The sequence below is a fragment of the Eretmochelys imbricata genome, chromosome 2 (genome assembly GCF_965152235.1).
Source record: "Eretmochelys imbricata isolate rEreImb1 chromosome 2, rEreImb1.hap1, whole genome shotgun sequence".
Lineage (NCBI taxonomy): Eukaryota > Metazoa > Chordata > Testudines > Cheloniidae > Eretmochelys > Eretmochelys imbricata.
The window spans coordinates 40,898,528-40,917,440 of record NC_135573.1 but is presented as its reverse complement, the minus strand read 5'-3'; the positions used below and the strand labels follow the sequence as shown (position 1 = coordinate 40,917,440).

General features: G+C 43.8%; 1 protein-coding gene across 1 annotated transcript in view; it reads left to right on the top strand.

Annotated features, from left to right (window-relative positions):
* The window catches only part of MATN2 (matrilin 2), a 127,819-nt gene that overhangs the window by 54,943 nt on the left and 53,963 nt on the right, over positions 1 to 18,913 (top strand). Inside the window, exon 6 of the mRNA XM_077808671.1 lies at positions 13,702 to 13,824. Coding sequence (XP_077664797.1) covers positions 13,702 to 13,824 — 123 coding nt within the window. The remainder of the gene's footprint in view (positions 1 to 13,701; positions 13,825 to 18,913) is intronic.

Sequence of the window (18,913 nt, the reverse complement as noted above, 5' to 3'; positions counted from 1 at the left end):
CGTAGGGGACAATTTCCTGGCGCAAGTGCTAGAGGAGCCAACTAGGGGGGGCGCTTTTCTTGACCTGCTGCTCACAAACCGGGTAGAATTAGTGGGGGAAGCAAAAGTGGATGGGAATCTGGGAGGCAGTGACCATGAGTTGGTTGAGTTCAGGATCCTGATGCAGGGAAGAAAGATAAGCAGCAGGATACGGACCCTGGACTTCAGGAAAGCAGACTTCGACTCCCTCAGGGAACGGATGGCCAGGATCCCCTGGGGGACTAACTTGAAGGGGAAAGGAGTCCAGGAGAACTGGCTGTATTCCAAGGAATCCCTGTTGAGGTTACAGGGCCAAACCATCCCGATGAGTCGAAAGAATAGTAAATATGGCAGGCGACCAGCTTGGCTTAATGGTGAAATCCTAGCGGATCTTAAACATAAAAAAGAAGCTTACAAGAAGTGGAAGGTTGGACATATGACCAGGGAAGAGTATAAAAATATTGCTCGGGCATGTAGGAATGATATCAGGAGGGCCAAATCGCACCTGGAGCTGCAGCTAGCAAGAGATGTCAAGAGTAACAAGAAGGGCTTCTTCAGGTATGTTGGCAACAAGAAGAAAGCCAAGGAAAGTGTGGGCCCCTTCATGAATGAGGGAGGCAGCCTAGTGACAGAGGATGTGGAAAAAGCTAATGTACTCAATGCTTTTTTTGCCTCTGTTTTCACTAACAAGGTCAGCTCCCAGACTGCTGCGCTGGGCATCAAAAAATGGGGAAGAGATGGCCAGCCCTCTGTGGAGATAGAGGGGTTAGGGACTATTTAGAAAAGCTGGGCGTGCACAAGTCCATGGGGCCGGACGAGTTGCATCCGAGAGTGCTGAAGGAATTGGCGGCTGTGATTGCAGAGCCATTGGCCATTATCTTTGAAAACTCGTGGCGAACGGGGGAAGTCCCGGATGACTGGAAAAAGGCTAATGTAGTGCCAATCTTTAAAAAAGGGAAGAAGGAGGATCCAGGGAACTACAGGCCAGTCAGCCTCACCTCAGTCCCTGGAAAAATCATGGAGCAGGTCCTCAAAGAATCAATCCTGAAGCACTTGCATGAGAGGAAAGTGATCAGGAACAGCCAGCATGGATTCACCAAGGGAAGGTCATGCCTGACTAATCTAATTGCCTTTTATGATGAGATTACTGGTTCTGTGGATGAAGGGAAAGCAGTGGATGTATTGTTTCTTGACTTTAGCAAAGCTTTTGACACGGTCTCCCACAGTATTCTTGTCAGCAAGTTAAGGAAGTATGGGCTGGATGAATGCACTATAGGGTGGGTAGAAAGCTGGTTAGATTGTCGGGCTCAACGGGTAGTGATCAATGGCTCCATGTCTAGTTGGCAGCCGGTATCAAGTGGAGTGCCCCAAGGGTCGGTCCTGGGGCCGGTTTTGTTCAATATCTTCATAAATGATCTGGAGGATGGTGTGGATTGCACTCTCAGCAAATTTGCGGATGATACTAACCTGGGAGGAGTGGTAGATACGCTGGAGGGCAGAGATAGGATACAGAACGACCTAGACAAATTGGAGGATTGGGCCTAAAGAAATCTGATGAGGTTCAATAAGGATAAGTGCAGGGTCCTGCACTTAGGATGGAAGAATCCAATGCACCGCTACAGACTAGGGACCGAATGGCTAGGCAGCAGTTCTGCGGAAAAGGACCTAGGGGTGACAGTGGACGAGAAGCTGGATATGAGTCAGCAGTGTGCCCTTGTTGCCAAGAAGGCCAATGGCATTTTGGGATGTATAAGTAGGGGCATAGCGAGCAGATCGAGGGACGTGATCGTTCCCCTCTATTCGACATTGGTGAGGCCTCATCTGGAGTACTGTGTCCAGTTTTGGGCCCCACACTACAAGAAGGATGTGGATAAATTGGAGAGAGTCCAGCGAAGGGCAACAAAAGTGATTAGGGGTCTAGAACACATGACTTATGAGGAGAGGCTGAGGGAGCTGGGATTGTTTAGCCTGCAGAAGAGAAGAATGAGGGGGGATTTGATAGCTGCTTTCAACTACCTGAAAGGGGGTTCCAAAGAGGATGGCTCTAGACTGTTCTCAATGGTAGCAGATGACAGAACGAGGAGTAATGGTCTCAAGTTGCAGTGGGGGAGGTTTAGATTGGATATTAGGAAAAACTTTTTCACTAAGAGGGTGGTGAAACACTGGAATCCGTTACCTAGGGAGGTGGTTGAATCTCCTTCCTTAGAGGTTTTTAAGGTCAGGCTTGACAAAGCCCTGGCTGGGATGATTTAACTGGGAATTGGTCCTGCTTCGAGCAGTGGGTTGGACTAGATGACCTTCAGGGGTCCCTTCCAACCCTGATATTCTATGATTCTATGATTCTGTGACATTGGTGAGGGCTCATCTGGAGTACTGTGTCCAGTTTTGGGCCCCACACTACAAGAAGGATGTGGATAAATTGGAGAGAGTCCAGCGAAGGGCAACAAAAATGATTAGGGGTCTGGAACACATGACTTATGAGGAGAGGCTGAGAGAACTGGGATTGTTTAGTCTGCAGAAGAGAAGAATGAGGGGGGATTTGATAGCTGCTTTCAACTACCTGAGAGGTGGTTCCAGAGAGGATGGTTCTAGACTATTCTCAGTGGTAGAAGAGGACAGGACAAGGAGTAATGGTCTCAAGTTGCAGTGGGGGAGGTTTAGGTTGGATATTAGGAAAAACTTTTTCACTAGGAGGGTGGTGAAACACTGGAATGCGTTACCTAGGGAGGTGGTAGAATCTCCTTCCTTAGAAGTTTTTAAGGTCAGGCTTGACAAAGCCCTGGCTGGGATGATTTAATTGGGGATTGGCCCTGCTTTGAGCAGGGGGTTGGACTAGATGACCTCCTGAGTCCCTTCCAACCCTGATATTCTATGATTCTAAATGATAGAAAGTAATTGTAGATACAGGAATCGGGACGAGCGATGCAGGAAGTGCAGCTATGCCAATGAGACGCTACCCCACATCCTGTGTAGCTGCAAGCCCCATTCCAGAGCTTGGCAGCTGCATCATAATGCCATCCAGAATCGCCTAGTCAGAGCCATCCTGCCACCCATAGGGAAGGTGGCCGTGAACTCTGCCATCCTCGGAACCGACAGCAAACTGCAACTGGACATCGTCATCGCCAACGAGGACCAGAAGATCATGATGGTGAACGTCACAGTGCCCTTTGAGAATAGGACCCTTGCCTTCCGTGATGCCCGAGCTCGAAAGGTGGAGAAATATGCCCCTCTGGCCGAAACCTGGAGAGCTAAGGGTTACCAGGTTCAGACACACACACTGATCGTCAGAGTCTAAGGTGCCTGGTACTACAGTAATGAGAGAATGTTGAGAGAATGTGGAATCCGTCAGCGCTATGCTTGGCTGATGCGGCAACTCATGGTGTCAGATGCCATCAGGTGGTCGAGGGACATCTACATAGAGCACATCACCAAACATCGGCAATATCAGGTGAGATGAGCTGGAGTGCCGATGAGAAGCAAAATTGGAAAGTAACTGAAATATTTCCCTGATGGATTGTATTTTCTAAATGGACAACCTACCCTAAATTCTCAATTACTGATGGACAGTTTTCACTCATTGCTATATTTGCTTTCCACAACCAACTCTGTATAACTTTTCATGAGTGATGTACCTGAATACTTGAATGCTAATATTTAAACTGTATTCTTAAATTTATTCACGTAAATTTGGGTTATTGCTGATTATGCACTTTATGGATCTTATGACTTTAAAAACAAACTTGTATTTGTGGATAATCTAAACACTATACCCAGATGTACAGCCATTCTTTTCTTAACCTGTGTACAATATAATTTTTTAACATTAGCTTTAATAATTTTTTTAATTTTCTACAGTTGTTTCAATTGTATTCAAGAGGTAGTAACAAAGTTATTAATGTCTTTCTTTGAGAAGATAACTGATTTTTTAGACAAAAGAAATGCAGTAGATCTAATCTATCTGGATGTCAGTAAGACATTTGATATAGTTCCACATGAGAAATTATTAGTGAAACTGGAGAAGATGGGGATTAATATGAGAACTGAAAGTTAGATAAGGAACTGATTAAAGGGGAGACTGCAACAGGTCATACTGAATGGTGAACTGTCAGGCTGGAGGGAGGTTACTAGTGGAGTTCCGCAGGGATCAGTCTTGGGAGCAACCTTATTTAACATTTTTATTACTGATGTTAGGAAAAAAAAGTGTGTGTGTGCTAATAAAATTTGCAGATGACACAAAGTTGGGAGGTATTTCCAATAAGGAGGAGGACTGGAATACCATACAAGAAGACCTGGATGACCTTGTAAACTGGTGTAATAGAAATGGGGTGAAATTTAATAGTGCAAAATGCAAGGTCATGCATGTAGGGACTAACAACAATAAATTTTGCTATAAGCTGGGGACTTGTCATTTGGAAGTGACAGAGAAGAAGAAAGACCTGGGTGTATTTGTTGATCACAGGGTGAGTATGAGCTATCAATGTGATGCGGTTGTGAAGAAGACTAATACAGTCTTGGGGTGCATCAGGTGAGATATTTCCAGTAGAGACAGGGAGGTGTTAGTACCATTATACGAGGCACTAGTCAGACCTCATCTAGAATACTGTGTGCAGTTCTGGTCTCCTATGTTTAAGAAAGATTAATTCAAACTGGAACAGGTGCAAAAAAGGGCTAGTAGGAGGATCTGAGGAATTGAAAACCTACCTTATGAAAGGAGGCTCAAAGAGCTTGGCTTGTTTAGTCTAACCAAAAGAAGGCTGAGGGGAGAAAGGATTGCTCTCTGTAAATACATCAGAGGGATAAATACCAGGGAGAGAGAGGCATTATAAATACCAGGGAGAGAGAGGAAGTTAAGCATCAACGTAATCATGTGCCAGCAATGCCCCTCTGCTATGTACATCGGCCAAACTGAGACAGTCCCTACGTAAAAGGGTAAATGGACACAAATCAGATATTAGGAATGGCAATATACAAAAACCTGTAGGAGAACACTTCAACCTCCGTGGACACACACTAGCAGATTTAAAGGTAGCCATCCTGCAGCAAAAAAACTTCAGCACCAGACTTCAAAAAGAAACTGCTGAGCTTCAGTTCATTTGCAAATTTTACACCATCAGCTCAGGATTAAACAAAGACTGTGACTGGCTAGCCAACTACAAAAGCAGTTTCTCCTCCCTTGGTGTTCACACCTCAGCTGCTAGAAGAGGGCCTCATCCTCTCTGATTGAACCAACCTCGTTATCCCTAGCCTGATTCTTGCTTGCATATTTATACCTGCCTGTGGAAATTTCCATTACATGCATCCGACGAAGTGGGTATTCACCTATGAAAGCTCATGCTCCAGTACGTCTGTTAGTCTGTAAGGTGCCACAGGACTCTTTGCCGCTTTTGCAGTCTTTAAACCATGATTAGAGGACTTCAGTAACTCAGTCAGAGTTTAGGGGTCTATTACAGGAATGAGTAGGTGAGGTTCTGTGGCCTGCAAGGTGCAGGTCAGACTAGATGATCATGATGGTTACTTCTGACTTTAGTAAGTGTATCTGAGTAAGAATATACATTACAATTTTAAACCTAACCAGTGTCTCTTAAGTGACTTTCCATAGGATGTTAGAACACGTTAATATTAGAGCTGAGTAGGTCTAATATTTAATTTTCTTGCTTGATATAGGAATTAGATACAGTGCTGCTGTCAGATAATTTCTAAGTTATTATCTGCAAAAAAAAAAACCCTAGAGTTTTGAGTTATGTAGCTCCTGGAATCATGGTGAAATTTGACCCCTGCAAAAAAACCCAGTCTGAAATGGTGCCCCTGTGGGCAGGCACAGAGTTTTCCCTTCCCCCCCCAGTGGTGGATGAATGATTTTGCCGCCCCTAGGCCCTGAAATAATTGCCCCCCCAGCAGCTCCCGGCCCTGCCCCGCTGCAGCTCACCTCTGCTCCGACTCTGCCTCCTCCCCTGAGCGTGCCGCCGGGTCCTGCTTCTCCCCGCTCCCTGCCGTTGCTTGTGTTCAAAACAGCTTTGCAAAGGAGGGGGGAAGAAGGGGGAACGCGGCTCGCTCAGGAGAGGAGGCGGGGGCAGGGACGGGATTTGGGGAAGGGAACCACTAAGGGCAGGGAGGGGGTGGGGAATGGGGGCAGGGGCCGAGGGCGTGAACCGGCATCTGGGGAAGCAGCCTCTGGCTGCTATATATAAATTTGCTGGCTTAGGCGTTAATACGCCGCTGCCCCCACCATGCACGTGTCCCCGTTGGCCTGACTGGAGCCGCCCCCAAAATATAGAAGTCAAGCTGCGCCTATGAATTAAGTTTGTCTGTAGAATGTGTTGGTTAAGCTTAGTTCCCTTAAAGGAACTGGGCATTCTGTGCCTCTAATTCGTACCGTTGGCAGTAAAGAAACAAACATAGGCCCAGGGTACTGCAAGATGAAAGCAAGAGAATGAAAATTCAGGAAAACAAATATTAAATGCAAAACATAATCTTGTCCTTAAAACTTTGTAAATAACTCATTCTTCACTTCTTCCATACTTATACCACAGTATGTTTTAGGGTAATCTAGCTCTTTAGGCTATTTCCCTTCTCACAAACCTTCCTTCCTGGTCTTATATTTCAGGAGAATGTCCTGTTCTGGTATCTTCTGTCGAAGAACTAATAAGTGCTAGTTCTTTGCCTTTTGCTTTCGGGCCTTGGTTCACGAAAGCACTTAAACACATGCTCCAAGTTAAGCATATGCTTAAGTCCCATTGAAATTAATGGGACTTAAGCAGATACTTCAAGTTAAGCATGCGCCTAAATGCTTTCCTGAATTGGAGCCTAGGCCCCTACACACAGTCCCAGCACAGTTCTTCTCAAGTTGTAAGAAATAACAAGTTCCCAAAGCTGTACCTTCTTTCCAGCTAAATTCTTGTCAGTTTAAAGCCCCATAACACAATGTAATCTGCATCTTGACAGCCCACTTAAGTAATTTCTTAGAATGCCCTAGGAAGCAGGATAATATTAGTTCAATATGTAAAATAGGTAATTGCCCATACCACGGGGCATTTTTCATGCCATTTCCCATTTTGTTTTTTATGAGAGCTATGGTTGTATGTGCCTTTTGCAGATGAATCAACTGTGTGCTTAGTCCTTTGAAATGTTTCAATTACTCTTGGTCTCATGATTTAAATATGGGAATGCTTACTTGCCTGAGCATTTTTCTTAGCTCATTGTTTTGTTTTGTTTTCCTGGATTTGAAACTTTTTTAAGATATAAAGCATATGAGTTTCATTCTCACCCGTAAGCAGATGCGGATCAGATCCATGTCTGGCTTTTTAGAGGACATGCATCTGCTTGTTTCACAATGTTTCAAAATGCTGCAGAATTTTTTCATGCTACATAACTGATGCTTTTCCATAGGTCCTAGGACTCAAGTACCATTTTATGTTCTTGTCCTCTGAAGTTGGATTCTTTCTAGCTGGCTTCCTGTATACAACAGGCCATAGAATTTCACCCAGTTACCCCTGTGTTGAGCCCAATAACTTGTCTGACTGAAGCATATCCTCCAGAACGGCCTCCAGTCTTGATGTGAAGACATCAAGAGATATAGAATCTACCACTTCCCTTCGTGGTTTGTTCCAGTGATAAATCACGCTCACTATTACAAATTTATGCCTTATTTCTAACTTGAATTTGTCTGGATTCAGCTTCCAGCCATTTGTTCTTATTATGTCTTTCTCTGCTGGATTAAAAAGCCCTTTAGTACCCAGTATTTTCTGCCCAAGGAACTTATATGGGATAGTTAAGTCACCTCTTAATCTTCTTTTTGATAAACTAACCTGATTGAGCTCTCTAAGTCTCTCCATGTAAGGCATTTTGTTTCCAGCCCTGGTATCTTTTTTGTGGCTCTTCTTTTCACTTCTCCAGTTTTTCAACATCTTTTTAAAAATGTGATCACCTGAACTGGATGCAGTATTCCAGTATCAGTCTCACTAATGCTGAATACAGAGGGCTAGTGGGGCTTATGGATATATATCTATTTAAGCACATAAAAGATTCAATTTAAGTTTCTTTGAATCAGAAAGGTGGTTACATTAACTAACCTATATAAACCCCTATTATTATTATGACTGTGGTCCTCATCCTCCCTCACTATTTCCTCTATTGTTTGTTACATCTACTTGTAGCATCTTGTCTTAAATTGGATTATAAATTCTACAAGGCAAGGACTGTGTCATCCTTTGTATTTTTATAGTAACTAGCACAATGGGGCCTCAATCCTTATTGGGACCCTGGGGCACTACTGCAATACAAATATAAATGAACGCACTTGCTTCATTGGAAATTGTTTATAGGTTCTATTCTGATGCAGCTCCTATTCTTTCTTTAATACACAAAAAGTACATGTTTTTCTTATTAAAACATTAGTACATTTCTATATAATTTCTTCTCTCAACGTTCTAATTGTTGTCTTCTCACCACTTCTCTATAAAGTCTGTAATGTTTTACCCAGAACTGAGCTGCATCCTTAATTTTTCATGTTTTTCCCATTCCATTCCATTAGTGCATTGGCTTCCTTTGAAACGGAGAATCAAGTTCCAAATTCTCTTAGTAATGTTCAAAGCATTCATATCCTCAACTCCAATTTATTTGCATGATCTGGTTCTGACTGGTATTCCCTCTTATATCTTGCATTCTCCTTCTGAACTAAATCCACTTGATCTCTCAAGTATTGCTTACTTATACTTATTTTGGTGAAATCCTCTAACTCATGCTATTCATCCTGATGCTAGTGTTGGCAGATTCAAGTCTAAATGCAAAGCATCCTAGTTACACTTTTATTTGTAGATTTTTTTTCATCATATACGTGATTTCACTTTTAACTTTTTTTAATCCCTACAATACATATGCATGGGTCAATATATGATCATTAATAATGTTTCCATAAAGTGTTAAAACTATGTATAAATTAGCCATTCTAATTTGTTTGCAAAGAAAAGAGTGATTGGCTAACTTGCTATTCCTATTAGCAGTGGATCTGCAAGAATTGACTTCTGTGATTTGAGCAACTTCAGACTTTAGAATGGATATGTTGTTATGAAAAATGTCCTGCTTCTGCAAATGTAATCAAGGATGCATGCTGATCCCTAGTGGAAAATCCTGTAAATGTGAACATGTGCATTATTCAGTCAGGAGCTATAACTCTCCGTTTTCATAAGTTTATATTAAAGTATCATTCATTTTTGTGAATAGTATTTACTAGGTAAATGATTTATTACAAAACAGGCATGATCAAAGGAGAAGTCTGTGTATTTAAAGATTTACAGTCAAATTGGTCAAAATGTGCTGGCCAAAAAGTTACCTTCTCTAATGCCAATAGACCAATGAAAAGAAAGAAAAAGAATAGGTAAAAAGATCTTTAACCTTTTCCCTCTGGTTGCGTAACATGTTTTTACTTTAGCTGATTATGTACACCAGGCTTGCACCGATGCCAGGTGTTGAAACGGATCTTTAAATGGTCCACAGCTGGGCAGGTTTTACCGGTACCAGTGAGAATTCGGAAACCAATATGCTTAATGCACATTTATTTGAGAAAGAATCACATAAGCAGTCAAGGTTACACACTACGCATCTTTTCCTACAATCCTTAGCTCCCCAAGCATAAACCCTCAGTAACTATATTGGCCTTACACAGTATCCTGATTGGCAAACAAGGCAGATATATCTACCGATTCTAGATGGAGACTTCTTTTCTTCTCTTCTTTCCCCTCTGTTAAATGTCCCCCGAAGCAGGGTCTAGGTCACACCGAGGACTTCTGTCTCACAATCTCAAACCTCTTCAGATGTTAATTGAGGAACACTAACTTAGTTAATTTACTTTGTTTAGCATATTTTCCATGTACCGAAGAAAGGGTTGTCATGCTTCAATATAAGGCACCTAGGTTTGCTTTTATAATTCTTCTCAGTCTTTCCATGGATATTTAACTCCATGGATATTTTACTCCGTGGAGGATTTAAATATCCCATTTACTAACGGAAATCATGTTGGAAGATGTCTGTTCTGAGTAAGTACCACCAGTAGGTAGCGTAAAAGAGGATGAAAAGAATAAATAATGAGACTACCAACACAGCCCAGCAGGTCTAACCCTGCCTAGAGCAGGGATTCTCACAATAAAAATTTTGGTGGCCTCAGAATGCAGCCACCAACTCTTGCTGGTGACCACTCTGGCAATTTTTCCCTAAATGCTTAATTAACTTTAGTAAAAACAAATAAATATGCCAATATACATGTCCAAATCATTGTAATTTATTTATGTAAGGTTTTTTTTTTCCAAACTCAATCAAAATAATGTACAGTTGTCTCTGTTCTTTACTGACCCTAAACAGAATAGAAACACAAATTAGGTGCTTTGCATGTTCTTGTCTTTTGCTGTTGTTTTCTTTTGCTTTTTTGTTTTACACTTGCTAGTTAGTAAGTCTGCTGCTGTGAAAAATGATCTTTGTATGTTGTTAATATCATTTTTCACAGAAGCAGACTTGCTAGCTAGCTGGGAGGCAGTGAAAAGTGATATTAACAAACATACAAATATCACTTTTCACAGCAAATTTACTTAACCCCAGCAAGCTGGGGGGAAAATTAAGCCCTGGATGGGGAGGTGGGTAAGGAGGTAGCAGGGGCAATGGATGAGGGGCTTGGGAGGCAGTGGGGGCCAGCGGTGATGGGGGGGGTGGCGAGCCTGGGCCCAGTGCCCATAGCCTGGGGTCCGGGCTGAAGCCCTGTGGCCAGGGACCAGAGCCCGCCGCCCCATGACCAGAACCTGCCACCTGCCACCCCAGGACTGAAGCCAGAAGCCCGAGCCCTACTGGGCCCAGGAAGGTGGGGAACTTACCGGCTGCCTGCTCCTCTAGTGTTTCTGGCTCCAGAGGGGGGCAGAGCCCAATCCCTGATGGCAGTCCCGGGGAAGGGGCCGTTGCTTCCCCCACCCCCAATCACTGCTTAGAAGGCTGTGGCCACAAGAAAAGCCCCTGGTGGCTGCATTTGAGAAATGCTGGCCTAGTGTGGTTAATTTGTATATGAAAAATATTACAACAGTGCAATGATGTTTGCCCCTAAGAGCAATTGGCAAGAGAGCACGTCAGCCACATACAGTCAGTCACCCAGGTTTGTTTACACTAGAGAAACTGGCAAGCTAACCACTTGTAGAAGCCAATAGGACTGCTCCTGTGAGCATGTGCTCACCGCAATAAGGGTTGCACAATCTATCCTTTAGTGAGAAAACTGGAGAAATATACGTCCTGTATCAACTATTATTATTTATTTTTCAGTTGTGCTCCTATTTTTCAGTTATGCTCCTGTATAGACATAGGAAGGCACAGTCCCTTCACCAAAAAGATCAGTCTAAAAAGACAGACCAACTAAGAGAGAGAAGAATGAGGGACCAAATGTGAATAAAGTGGTCTGAATCATGTCTGCTCATATGTTACTCATTGATAAAACATCTTAAAAAATACTAGAGTTTTTCCATTTTCCCCTCAACTTTGCTCTGATTTGTTGGCCTGTTTCTTGTAGCCATGATGGTAAAAATAGATCTACATGAGAGATTTGAATGAAGAGAGGCTATGGAGAGGCTCCGATAGGCCATCCCAGTGATAAGGGGGTGAGCTGGAAGAAATCACAGAGCAATTTGATACTGTGTAATTAAACACCAGATACAAGTCGAGCCTTTACAGATGCGCTCATTTTTACTAGAGCAAAATTTACTTTGGGAAAATTGTGTGTATTCTTTGATGTATTCATTTATTTAAATACTTTTTTTTTAGGACAATTGGAAATTTATACATGGTTGGATCTGGTTTCAGGGGAAGGCTGATTATTGTGTTAAACTTTGTAGCTTTAACATACATTTTCAATAAATATATTTTTATCTGAAGCTATTCAGTCTGGAAACAGGAAGATACTTCCCAAGAAAGTGGTTATACATGATGAGCAGTCCAAATAGTCTGGATTCAAACCAAATAACCCTAAGTGTTAGCAGAAATGTCCTTAATGTGCATAAATGTATTATTTGCCTTCCAGAGTAAATGGGTCTTGAATAAATACCCTAGGGTGCCTGAATTAGTGGAGACAATTGGGGTGTGGTTAAGAGAATTGATTAATATAAAGAAAAAAATGTCCCCTCCTCAAAGGAGAATTCTAATATAACTTGGGAGGTTTAAAAACGAATAAATAAAGTAACAGAAAGGGTTAGCAGCGGCTAGGGCAGAGTTGTTCTATTGGTAGGGTCAAGAAAGCTAACTCCTTGTTTGGGTTGCCAACCCTCCCGGATTGGCGGGGAGTCTACCGGAAGCAGCATCGATCTCCTGGTGACTATTGAAAGCAATCCGGGAGATTTTATTAGGTACAGTACAATTAATGACATTACATCATGTGGGGGGGAAAAAGATCCCGGAATAGCTTCAGTCAGAGTTGGCGACCCTACTCCTCACATTTCTATGTGAAGTTGAGCATGTTGCTGTCCTGAGCAGAAAATAAAACTTAGATCAGACAAAATGGGAATAGTGCGAGCCAGGCAGTGTCTTGTGGAAAGAACACTTGCTTTGTGATTGGTCTATGTTTAATCTATTGTAAGAATTGATGAATGAAGAAACAACTGAAGTTGCAGGGAATTAAAGTTTTATTTGCATTTGACTACTTACGCACTTTTGTTTTGAACCTCTTACTTATCTGTGTAAACTCTTATTTTAAAACTTGCATGGTGTTTAGCCTGATTGTATTCTGTCTTTTAAATATGCTGATGTAAGTGACTAGAGTAATTATGACATTCTTTTTCTGTCAAACAAAGGGCTCTATCTAACGTAAACTATCCAGGTCAGACCCTGGCCTCTGCTACAGCTGCTTTTCAAATGGGAATCTTGGGGTGACACAGAGTGAGTGAAGCTGTTGTCCCAGTCCCCAGTGCAGGGGGTGTGCTCCCCCCTTTACACTTGTGGTTCCTGGAGGCTGGCTCAGCTCCTTGATGCCATAAGCAGTTGGGGATAAGTTACAGTAGCTATTCTGGGGTCTGGCACAGCCCCAGTTGGTTCTAGGATTGGGGGCAGAGGGACAGAAGATAACACTAGAGTAAAATCACTATTGCCTCTCCCCAACCTGTGCTAAATGCATCTTGTATGGAGTGTAGGATTAAGGCACTGTTTCAAGAGCTGAGAAGACATGCTGAAAAGTTACAAAAGTTCCAGGTAGCCAATGAAAAAAAAGGGCTGCTGACTGTATTTGGTGGGGGGACCAATGTGAGAATCAGATTCAGATCTCAGTTACTGTGGTCTAAATCCCTTGCATCAATGACAGTACCCTGGTTTAACATCAAGTAACCCAGGTTAGAATCTGCTCTGTGTCCCTTCTCTAATCAACATAGAAAAGTGGAGTTGAATGGGATCTCACACTGAGTCTTCCAACATAGTCACAAATGTGATCAGCCATTCAAAATGTATCCCTTCTGAAAGAAAGGAGTGAGCCCCTAATAATTGGTACATCAATCATTGCACTAAAGTTCTTAAATTGCAAGTTGTTCAGAGCAGAGATCATGTCAATTCCTTATTTGTAGAGCCCTGGACATTGATCAGGACCCTTAGCCACTGCCATAATATACATATTTAATCATATTTTTATTTGATTCCATTTATCTTAATTTTATGTACTCTTCTTATTTTCTTTTTCAGTTGTAGACCTTTGTGCTTTGGATAACCAAGGTTGTCAACATGAGTGTGTAAGTACGGATGACTCCTACTACTGTAGCTGCCATCAAGGATTTATTCTAAATCCAGACAGAAGAACTTGCAGAAGTAAGTTGTAATGAATTTTAAGTACTATGATAAATTTGCTCTCCTTGTACCTCCTAATTTCCAGTGGTGATTCTCCCATTGCTGTTCCTGAAGATGCTGAGGACATTCAGTAGAATCTCAGGGATGGACTAGCTCCTGGAGCCATAGGAAATAAAAGCAGTGGAAGTTTTCTCCTTCTCTGGGGACAAGGAGTTCTTAACATGAGGCCATGCTTCTCCCTAGGTAGTAAAATCAAAAGCCTTTATGTTGCATGATCCCTTTGGATTGCCAGAGTCCTTTATTTTGAGTGTCCTCCTTCCTCGTGCAATAGACCAGAAAAACAGCTTAATTTTATACAACACAGTTCTTAAATTTTCTTTGTTTATAAAACAAGTTTAATAATTAAATGCAAAATGCCCCGTATTAAGGCACTGTTAAGGTTGCATAGCTAAGCATGCCACATTCAGGAAATGTAAAAGGAAAGGTTGAATGTACAACATTAACTTTGTTTCTTTCTACATATGGATTATGATAAAGAAACTTAATTGCTGTGGGTGTGTGTGGGTGCAACTCTATTAATTTCAGTAGAGTTACACTCCTTATACCAGTGATTAATTTAGCCCATATTTTTAAGTGTGAACAAATACAGTTTATGAAATAATGCAGTGCAATATGACAAAGCATCTTATACAACCCTAGATACACATGGGTGTCTGAGCCCATGGGGTCTACACTACGAGTTTAGGTGGAATTTAGCAGCGTTAGATCGATTTAACTCTGCACCCATCCACACGACAAAGCCATTTTTGTTGACTTAAAGGGCTCTTAAAATTTATTTCTGTACTTATCCCTGACGAGGGGATTAGTGCTGAAATTGACATCGCTGGGTCGAATTTGGGGTAGTGTGGATGCAATTCAATGGTATTGGCCTCCGGGAGCTATCCCAGAGTGCTCCATTGTGACCGCTCTGGACAGCACTTTCAACTCAGATGCACTAGTCAGGTACACAGGAAAAGCACTGGGAACTTTTGAATTTCATTTCCTGTTTGGCCATTGTAACGAGGTCATCAGCAGAGGTGACCATGTAGAGCTCACCAGCACAGGTGACCATGCAGTCGCAGAACTGTAAAAGAGCTCCAGCATGGACCGAACGGAAGGTACTGGATCTGATCGCTGTATGGGGAGATGAATCTGTGCTATCAAAACTCCATTCCAAACGACGAAATGCCAAAATATTTGAAAAAATCTCCAAGGGCATGAAGGACAGAGGCTATAACAGGGACTGGCAGCAGTGCTGCGTGAAACTTAAGGAGCTCAGGCAAGCCTACCAAAAATCCAAAGAGGCAAACGGCCACTCCGGGTCAGACCCCCAGACATGCCGCTTCTATGATGAGCTGCATGCAATTCTAGGTGGTGCCCCTACCACTACCCCACCCCTGTACATGGACTTCTGCAAGGGGGGAGTCTCACGCAACAGGAATGAGGATTTTGGGGACGAGGAAGATAATGAGGAGAAGGAGGATGAAACCGTTCTCCCCGACAGCCAGGAACCATTTATCATCCTGGAGCCAATACCCTCCCAACCCTCCCAAGGCGGGCTCCCGGACCATGAAGCTGGAGAAGGCACCTCTGGTGAGTGTACTTTTGTAAATATAATACATGGTGTAAAAGCAAGCATGTTTAATGATTAATTTGCCCTGAAGACTTGGGATGCATTCGCGGCCAATATAGCTACTGGAAAAGTCTGTTAACGTGTCTGGGGATGGAGCAGAAATCCTCCAGGGACATCTCAATGAAGCTGTCCTGGAAGTACTCCCAAAGCCTTTGCAAAAGGTTTCTGGGGAGGGCAGCCTTATTCCGTCCTCCATGGTAGGACACTTTACCACGCCAGGCCAGTAGCACGTAGTCTGGAATCATTGCATAACAAAGCATGGCAGCGTATGGTCCCAGTGTTTGCTGGCATTCAAGCAACATCGTTCTTTATCTCTCTGTGTTAGCCTCAGGAGAGTGATATAATTCACGGTCACCTGGTTGAAATAGGGGAATTTTATTAAGGGGACATTCAGAGGTGGCCATTCCTGCTGGGCTGTTTGCCTGTGGCTGAAAAGAAATCATCCCTGCTGTTAGCCATGCAGTGAGGGGAGGGGTGAGGTGATCATCCCTGAGAATTGGGGGTGGGGGGGTTGGCGACCTTGTACCGAAAGCACATATGCTATGTAATGTTAACAGCTTGGTTCACCATGAAAGAGTCTACCCATTGTTCTCTAAAATGTGTCTTTTTAAATACTACTCTCCCTTTTTTTCCTTCCGCAGCTACAAATGTTTCAACGCTCCCCCATCATCTCCATCCCAGAGGCTAGTGCAGATAAAAAGGTGAAAAAAACGCACTCGCGATTAAATGTTCTCTGAGCTCATGCAGTCCTCCCACACTGAAAGAGTTCAGCAGAATGCATGGAGGCAAGCAATGTCAGAGTCCAGGAAAGCACAAAATGAATGCGAGGGCAGGAGGTGGGATCAAGATGATAGGTGGCGGCAGCATGATGAGAGGAAGCAGGATGCAGTGCTGAGGCTACTGGGGGATCAAACTGATAAGCTCCGGCGTATAGTTGAGCTGCAGGAAAGGCAGCAGGAGCACAGACCGCCGCTGCAGCACCTGTGTAACCAACCGCCCTCCTCCCCAAGTTCCATAGCCTCCTCACCCAGACGCCCAAGAACACCGGAGGGGGGCCTCTGGGCACCCAACCACTCCACCCCAGAGGACTTCCCAAGCAACAGAAGGCTGGCATTCAATAAGTGTGCAGTATGGCCTTGTCCTTCCCTCCTCCCCCACCCCTCCTGGGCTACCTTGGCAGTTATCCCCCTATTTATGTGATGAATTAATAAAAAATGCATGAATTTGAAACAACAATGACTTTATTGCCTCTGCAAGCGGTGATCGAAGGGGGGAGGTCGGTTGGCTTACTGGGAAGTAGAGTGAACTAAGGGGGTGGGTTTTCATCAAGAAGAAACAAACAGAACTGTCACACCGTAGCCTGGTCAGTCATGAAACTGGTTTTCAAAGCTTCTCTGATGTGCAGCGTGCCCTGCTGTGCTCTTCTAACTGCCCTGGTGTCTGGCTGCGCGTAATCAGTGGCCGGGTGATTTGCCTCAACCTCCCACCCCGCCATAAACATCTCCCCCTTACTCTCACAGATATCGTGGAGCACACAGCAAGCAGCAATAACAATGGGAATATTGGTTTTGCTGAGGTCTAAATGACTTAGTCAGCTGCACCAGCGCACTTTTAAACATCCAAATGCACACTCTACCACCATTCTGCACTTGCTCGGCCTATAGTTGAACAGCTCCTGACTACTGTCCAGGGTGCCTGTGTATGGCTTCATGAGCCATGGCATTAAGGAGTAGGCTGGGTCCCCAAGGATAACTATAGGCATTTCAACATCCCCAACAGTTATTTTCTGGTCTGGAAAGTAAGTCCCTTCCTGCAACTGTTGAAACAGACCAGAGTTCCTGAAGATGCGAGCGTCGTGTACCTTTCCCGGCCATCCCATGTTGATGTCGTTGAAATGTCCCTTGTGATCCACCAGTGCTTTCAGCACCATTGAAAAGTACCCCTTGCGGTTTATGTACTGGCTGCCAAAGTAGTCTGGTCCCAAGATAGGGCTATGTGTTCTGTCTGTTACCCCACCACAGTTAGGGAATCCCATTGCAGCAAAGCCATCCACTATGACCTGCACATTTCCAAGACCTGCACTACCCTTGATAGCAGCAGCTCAATGATTGCATTGGCTACTTGGATCACAGCAGCCCCCACAGTAGATTTGCCCACTCCAAATTGATTCCCGACTGACCAGTAGCTGTCTGGCTTTGCAAGTTTCCAGAGGGCTATCACCACTCACTTGTGAACTGTGAGGGCTGCTCTCATCTTGGTATTCCTGCACTTCAGGGCAGGGGAAAACAAGTCACAAAGTTCCATGAAAGTGCCCTTACGCATGTGAAAGTTTCGCAGTCACTGGGAATCATCCCAGACCTGCAACACTATGCGGTCCCACCAGTCTGTGCTTGTTTCCCGGGCTCAGAATCGGCGTTCCGTGGCATGAGCCTACCCCATTGCCATCAGGATGTCCAAATTGCTGGGGCCCGTACTTTGAGAGAAGTCTGTGTCCATATCCTCATCACTCTCGTCACCGTGTTGCCGTTGCCTCCTCGCCTGCTTTTGCAGGTTCTGGTTCTGAACATACTGCAGGATAATGTGCAAGGTGTTTACAATGCTCATAACTGCCACGGTGATCTGAGCGGGCTCTATGCTTGCCGTGGTATGGCGTGAGCTGGAGAGCAGAGTTGCAGTGGAAGTGGTGGCTGACGACGGATGCCATGAGAATAGATATTTATAGAGAACGACGAGAGGACCCGCGCAGTGGATTCATGAGAGCAGAGTTGCAGTGGAAGCCCATGACAGCCAACATGGAGAAATTCGCTATCAAGACGAGCAGCAGAGCAGAGTTGCAGCGGAAGCGGTGGTTCAATGACGACGGTTAGCAGTCCTACTGCACCGTCTGCTGAAAGCAGTTTGGCATCTGCACGGAAAAAGGCGCAAAACGATTGTCTGCCATTGCTTTCACTAAGGGAGGGGCGACTGATGACATGTACCCAAAATCACCTGGGACAATGTTTTTGCCTCATCGGGCATTGGGAGCTTAATCGAGAATTCCAATGGGCGGCGGAGAGTGCGGGAACTGTGGGATAGCTACCCACAGTGCAACACTCTGAAAGTCGACGCTAGCCACGGTACTGTAGTCGCACTCCGCCAATTTAATGCACTTAGTGGGGACACACACAATCGACTGTATAAAATCGCTTCCTAAAAAATTGACTTCTATAAATTCTACCTAATTTCGTAGTGTAGACATACCCTAAGACAACCTGTGATTGTGTCAGATGCAGGTCTATTCAAATTTTATGTGAAGTACATATTTCCATACTTGTGTGTGTATATATCCACATAAGCATGCAGTTTGAAATATTCTTTGTACAGCATAAGTGCCTCCTGCTGCTTGGGCAGCTATCCAGATCCATTGTTCCCCCAAAATTGTTGAGGATTTTAGAATGT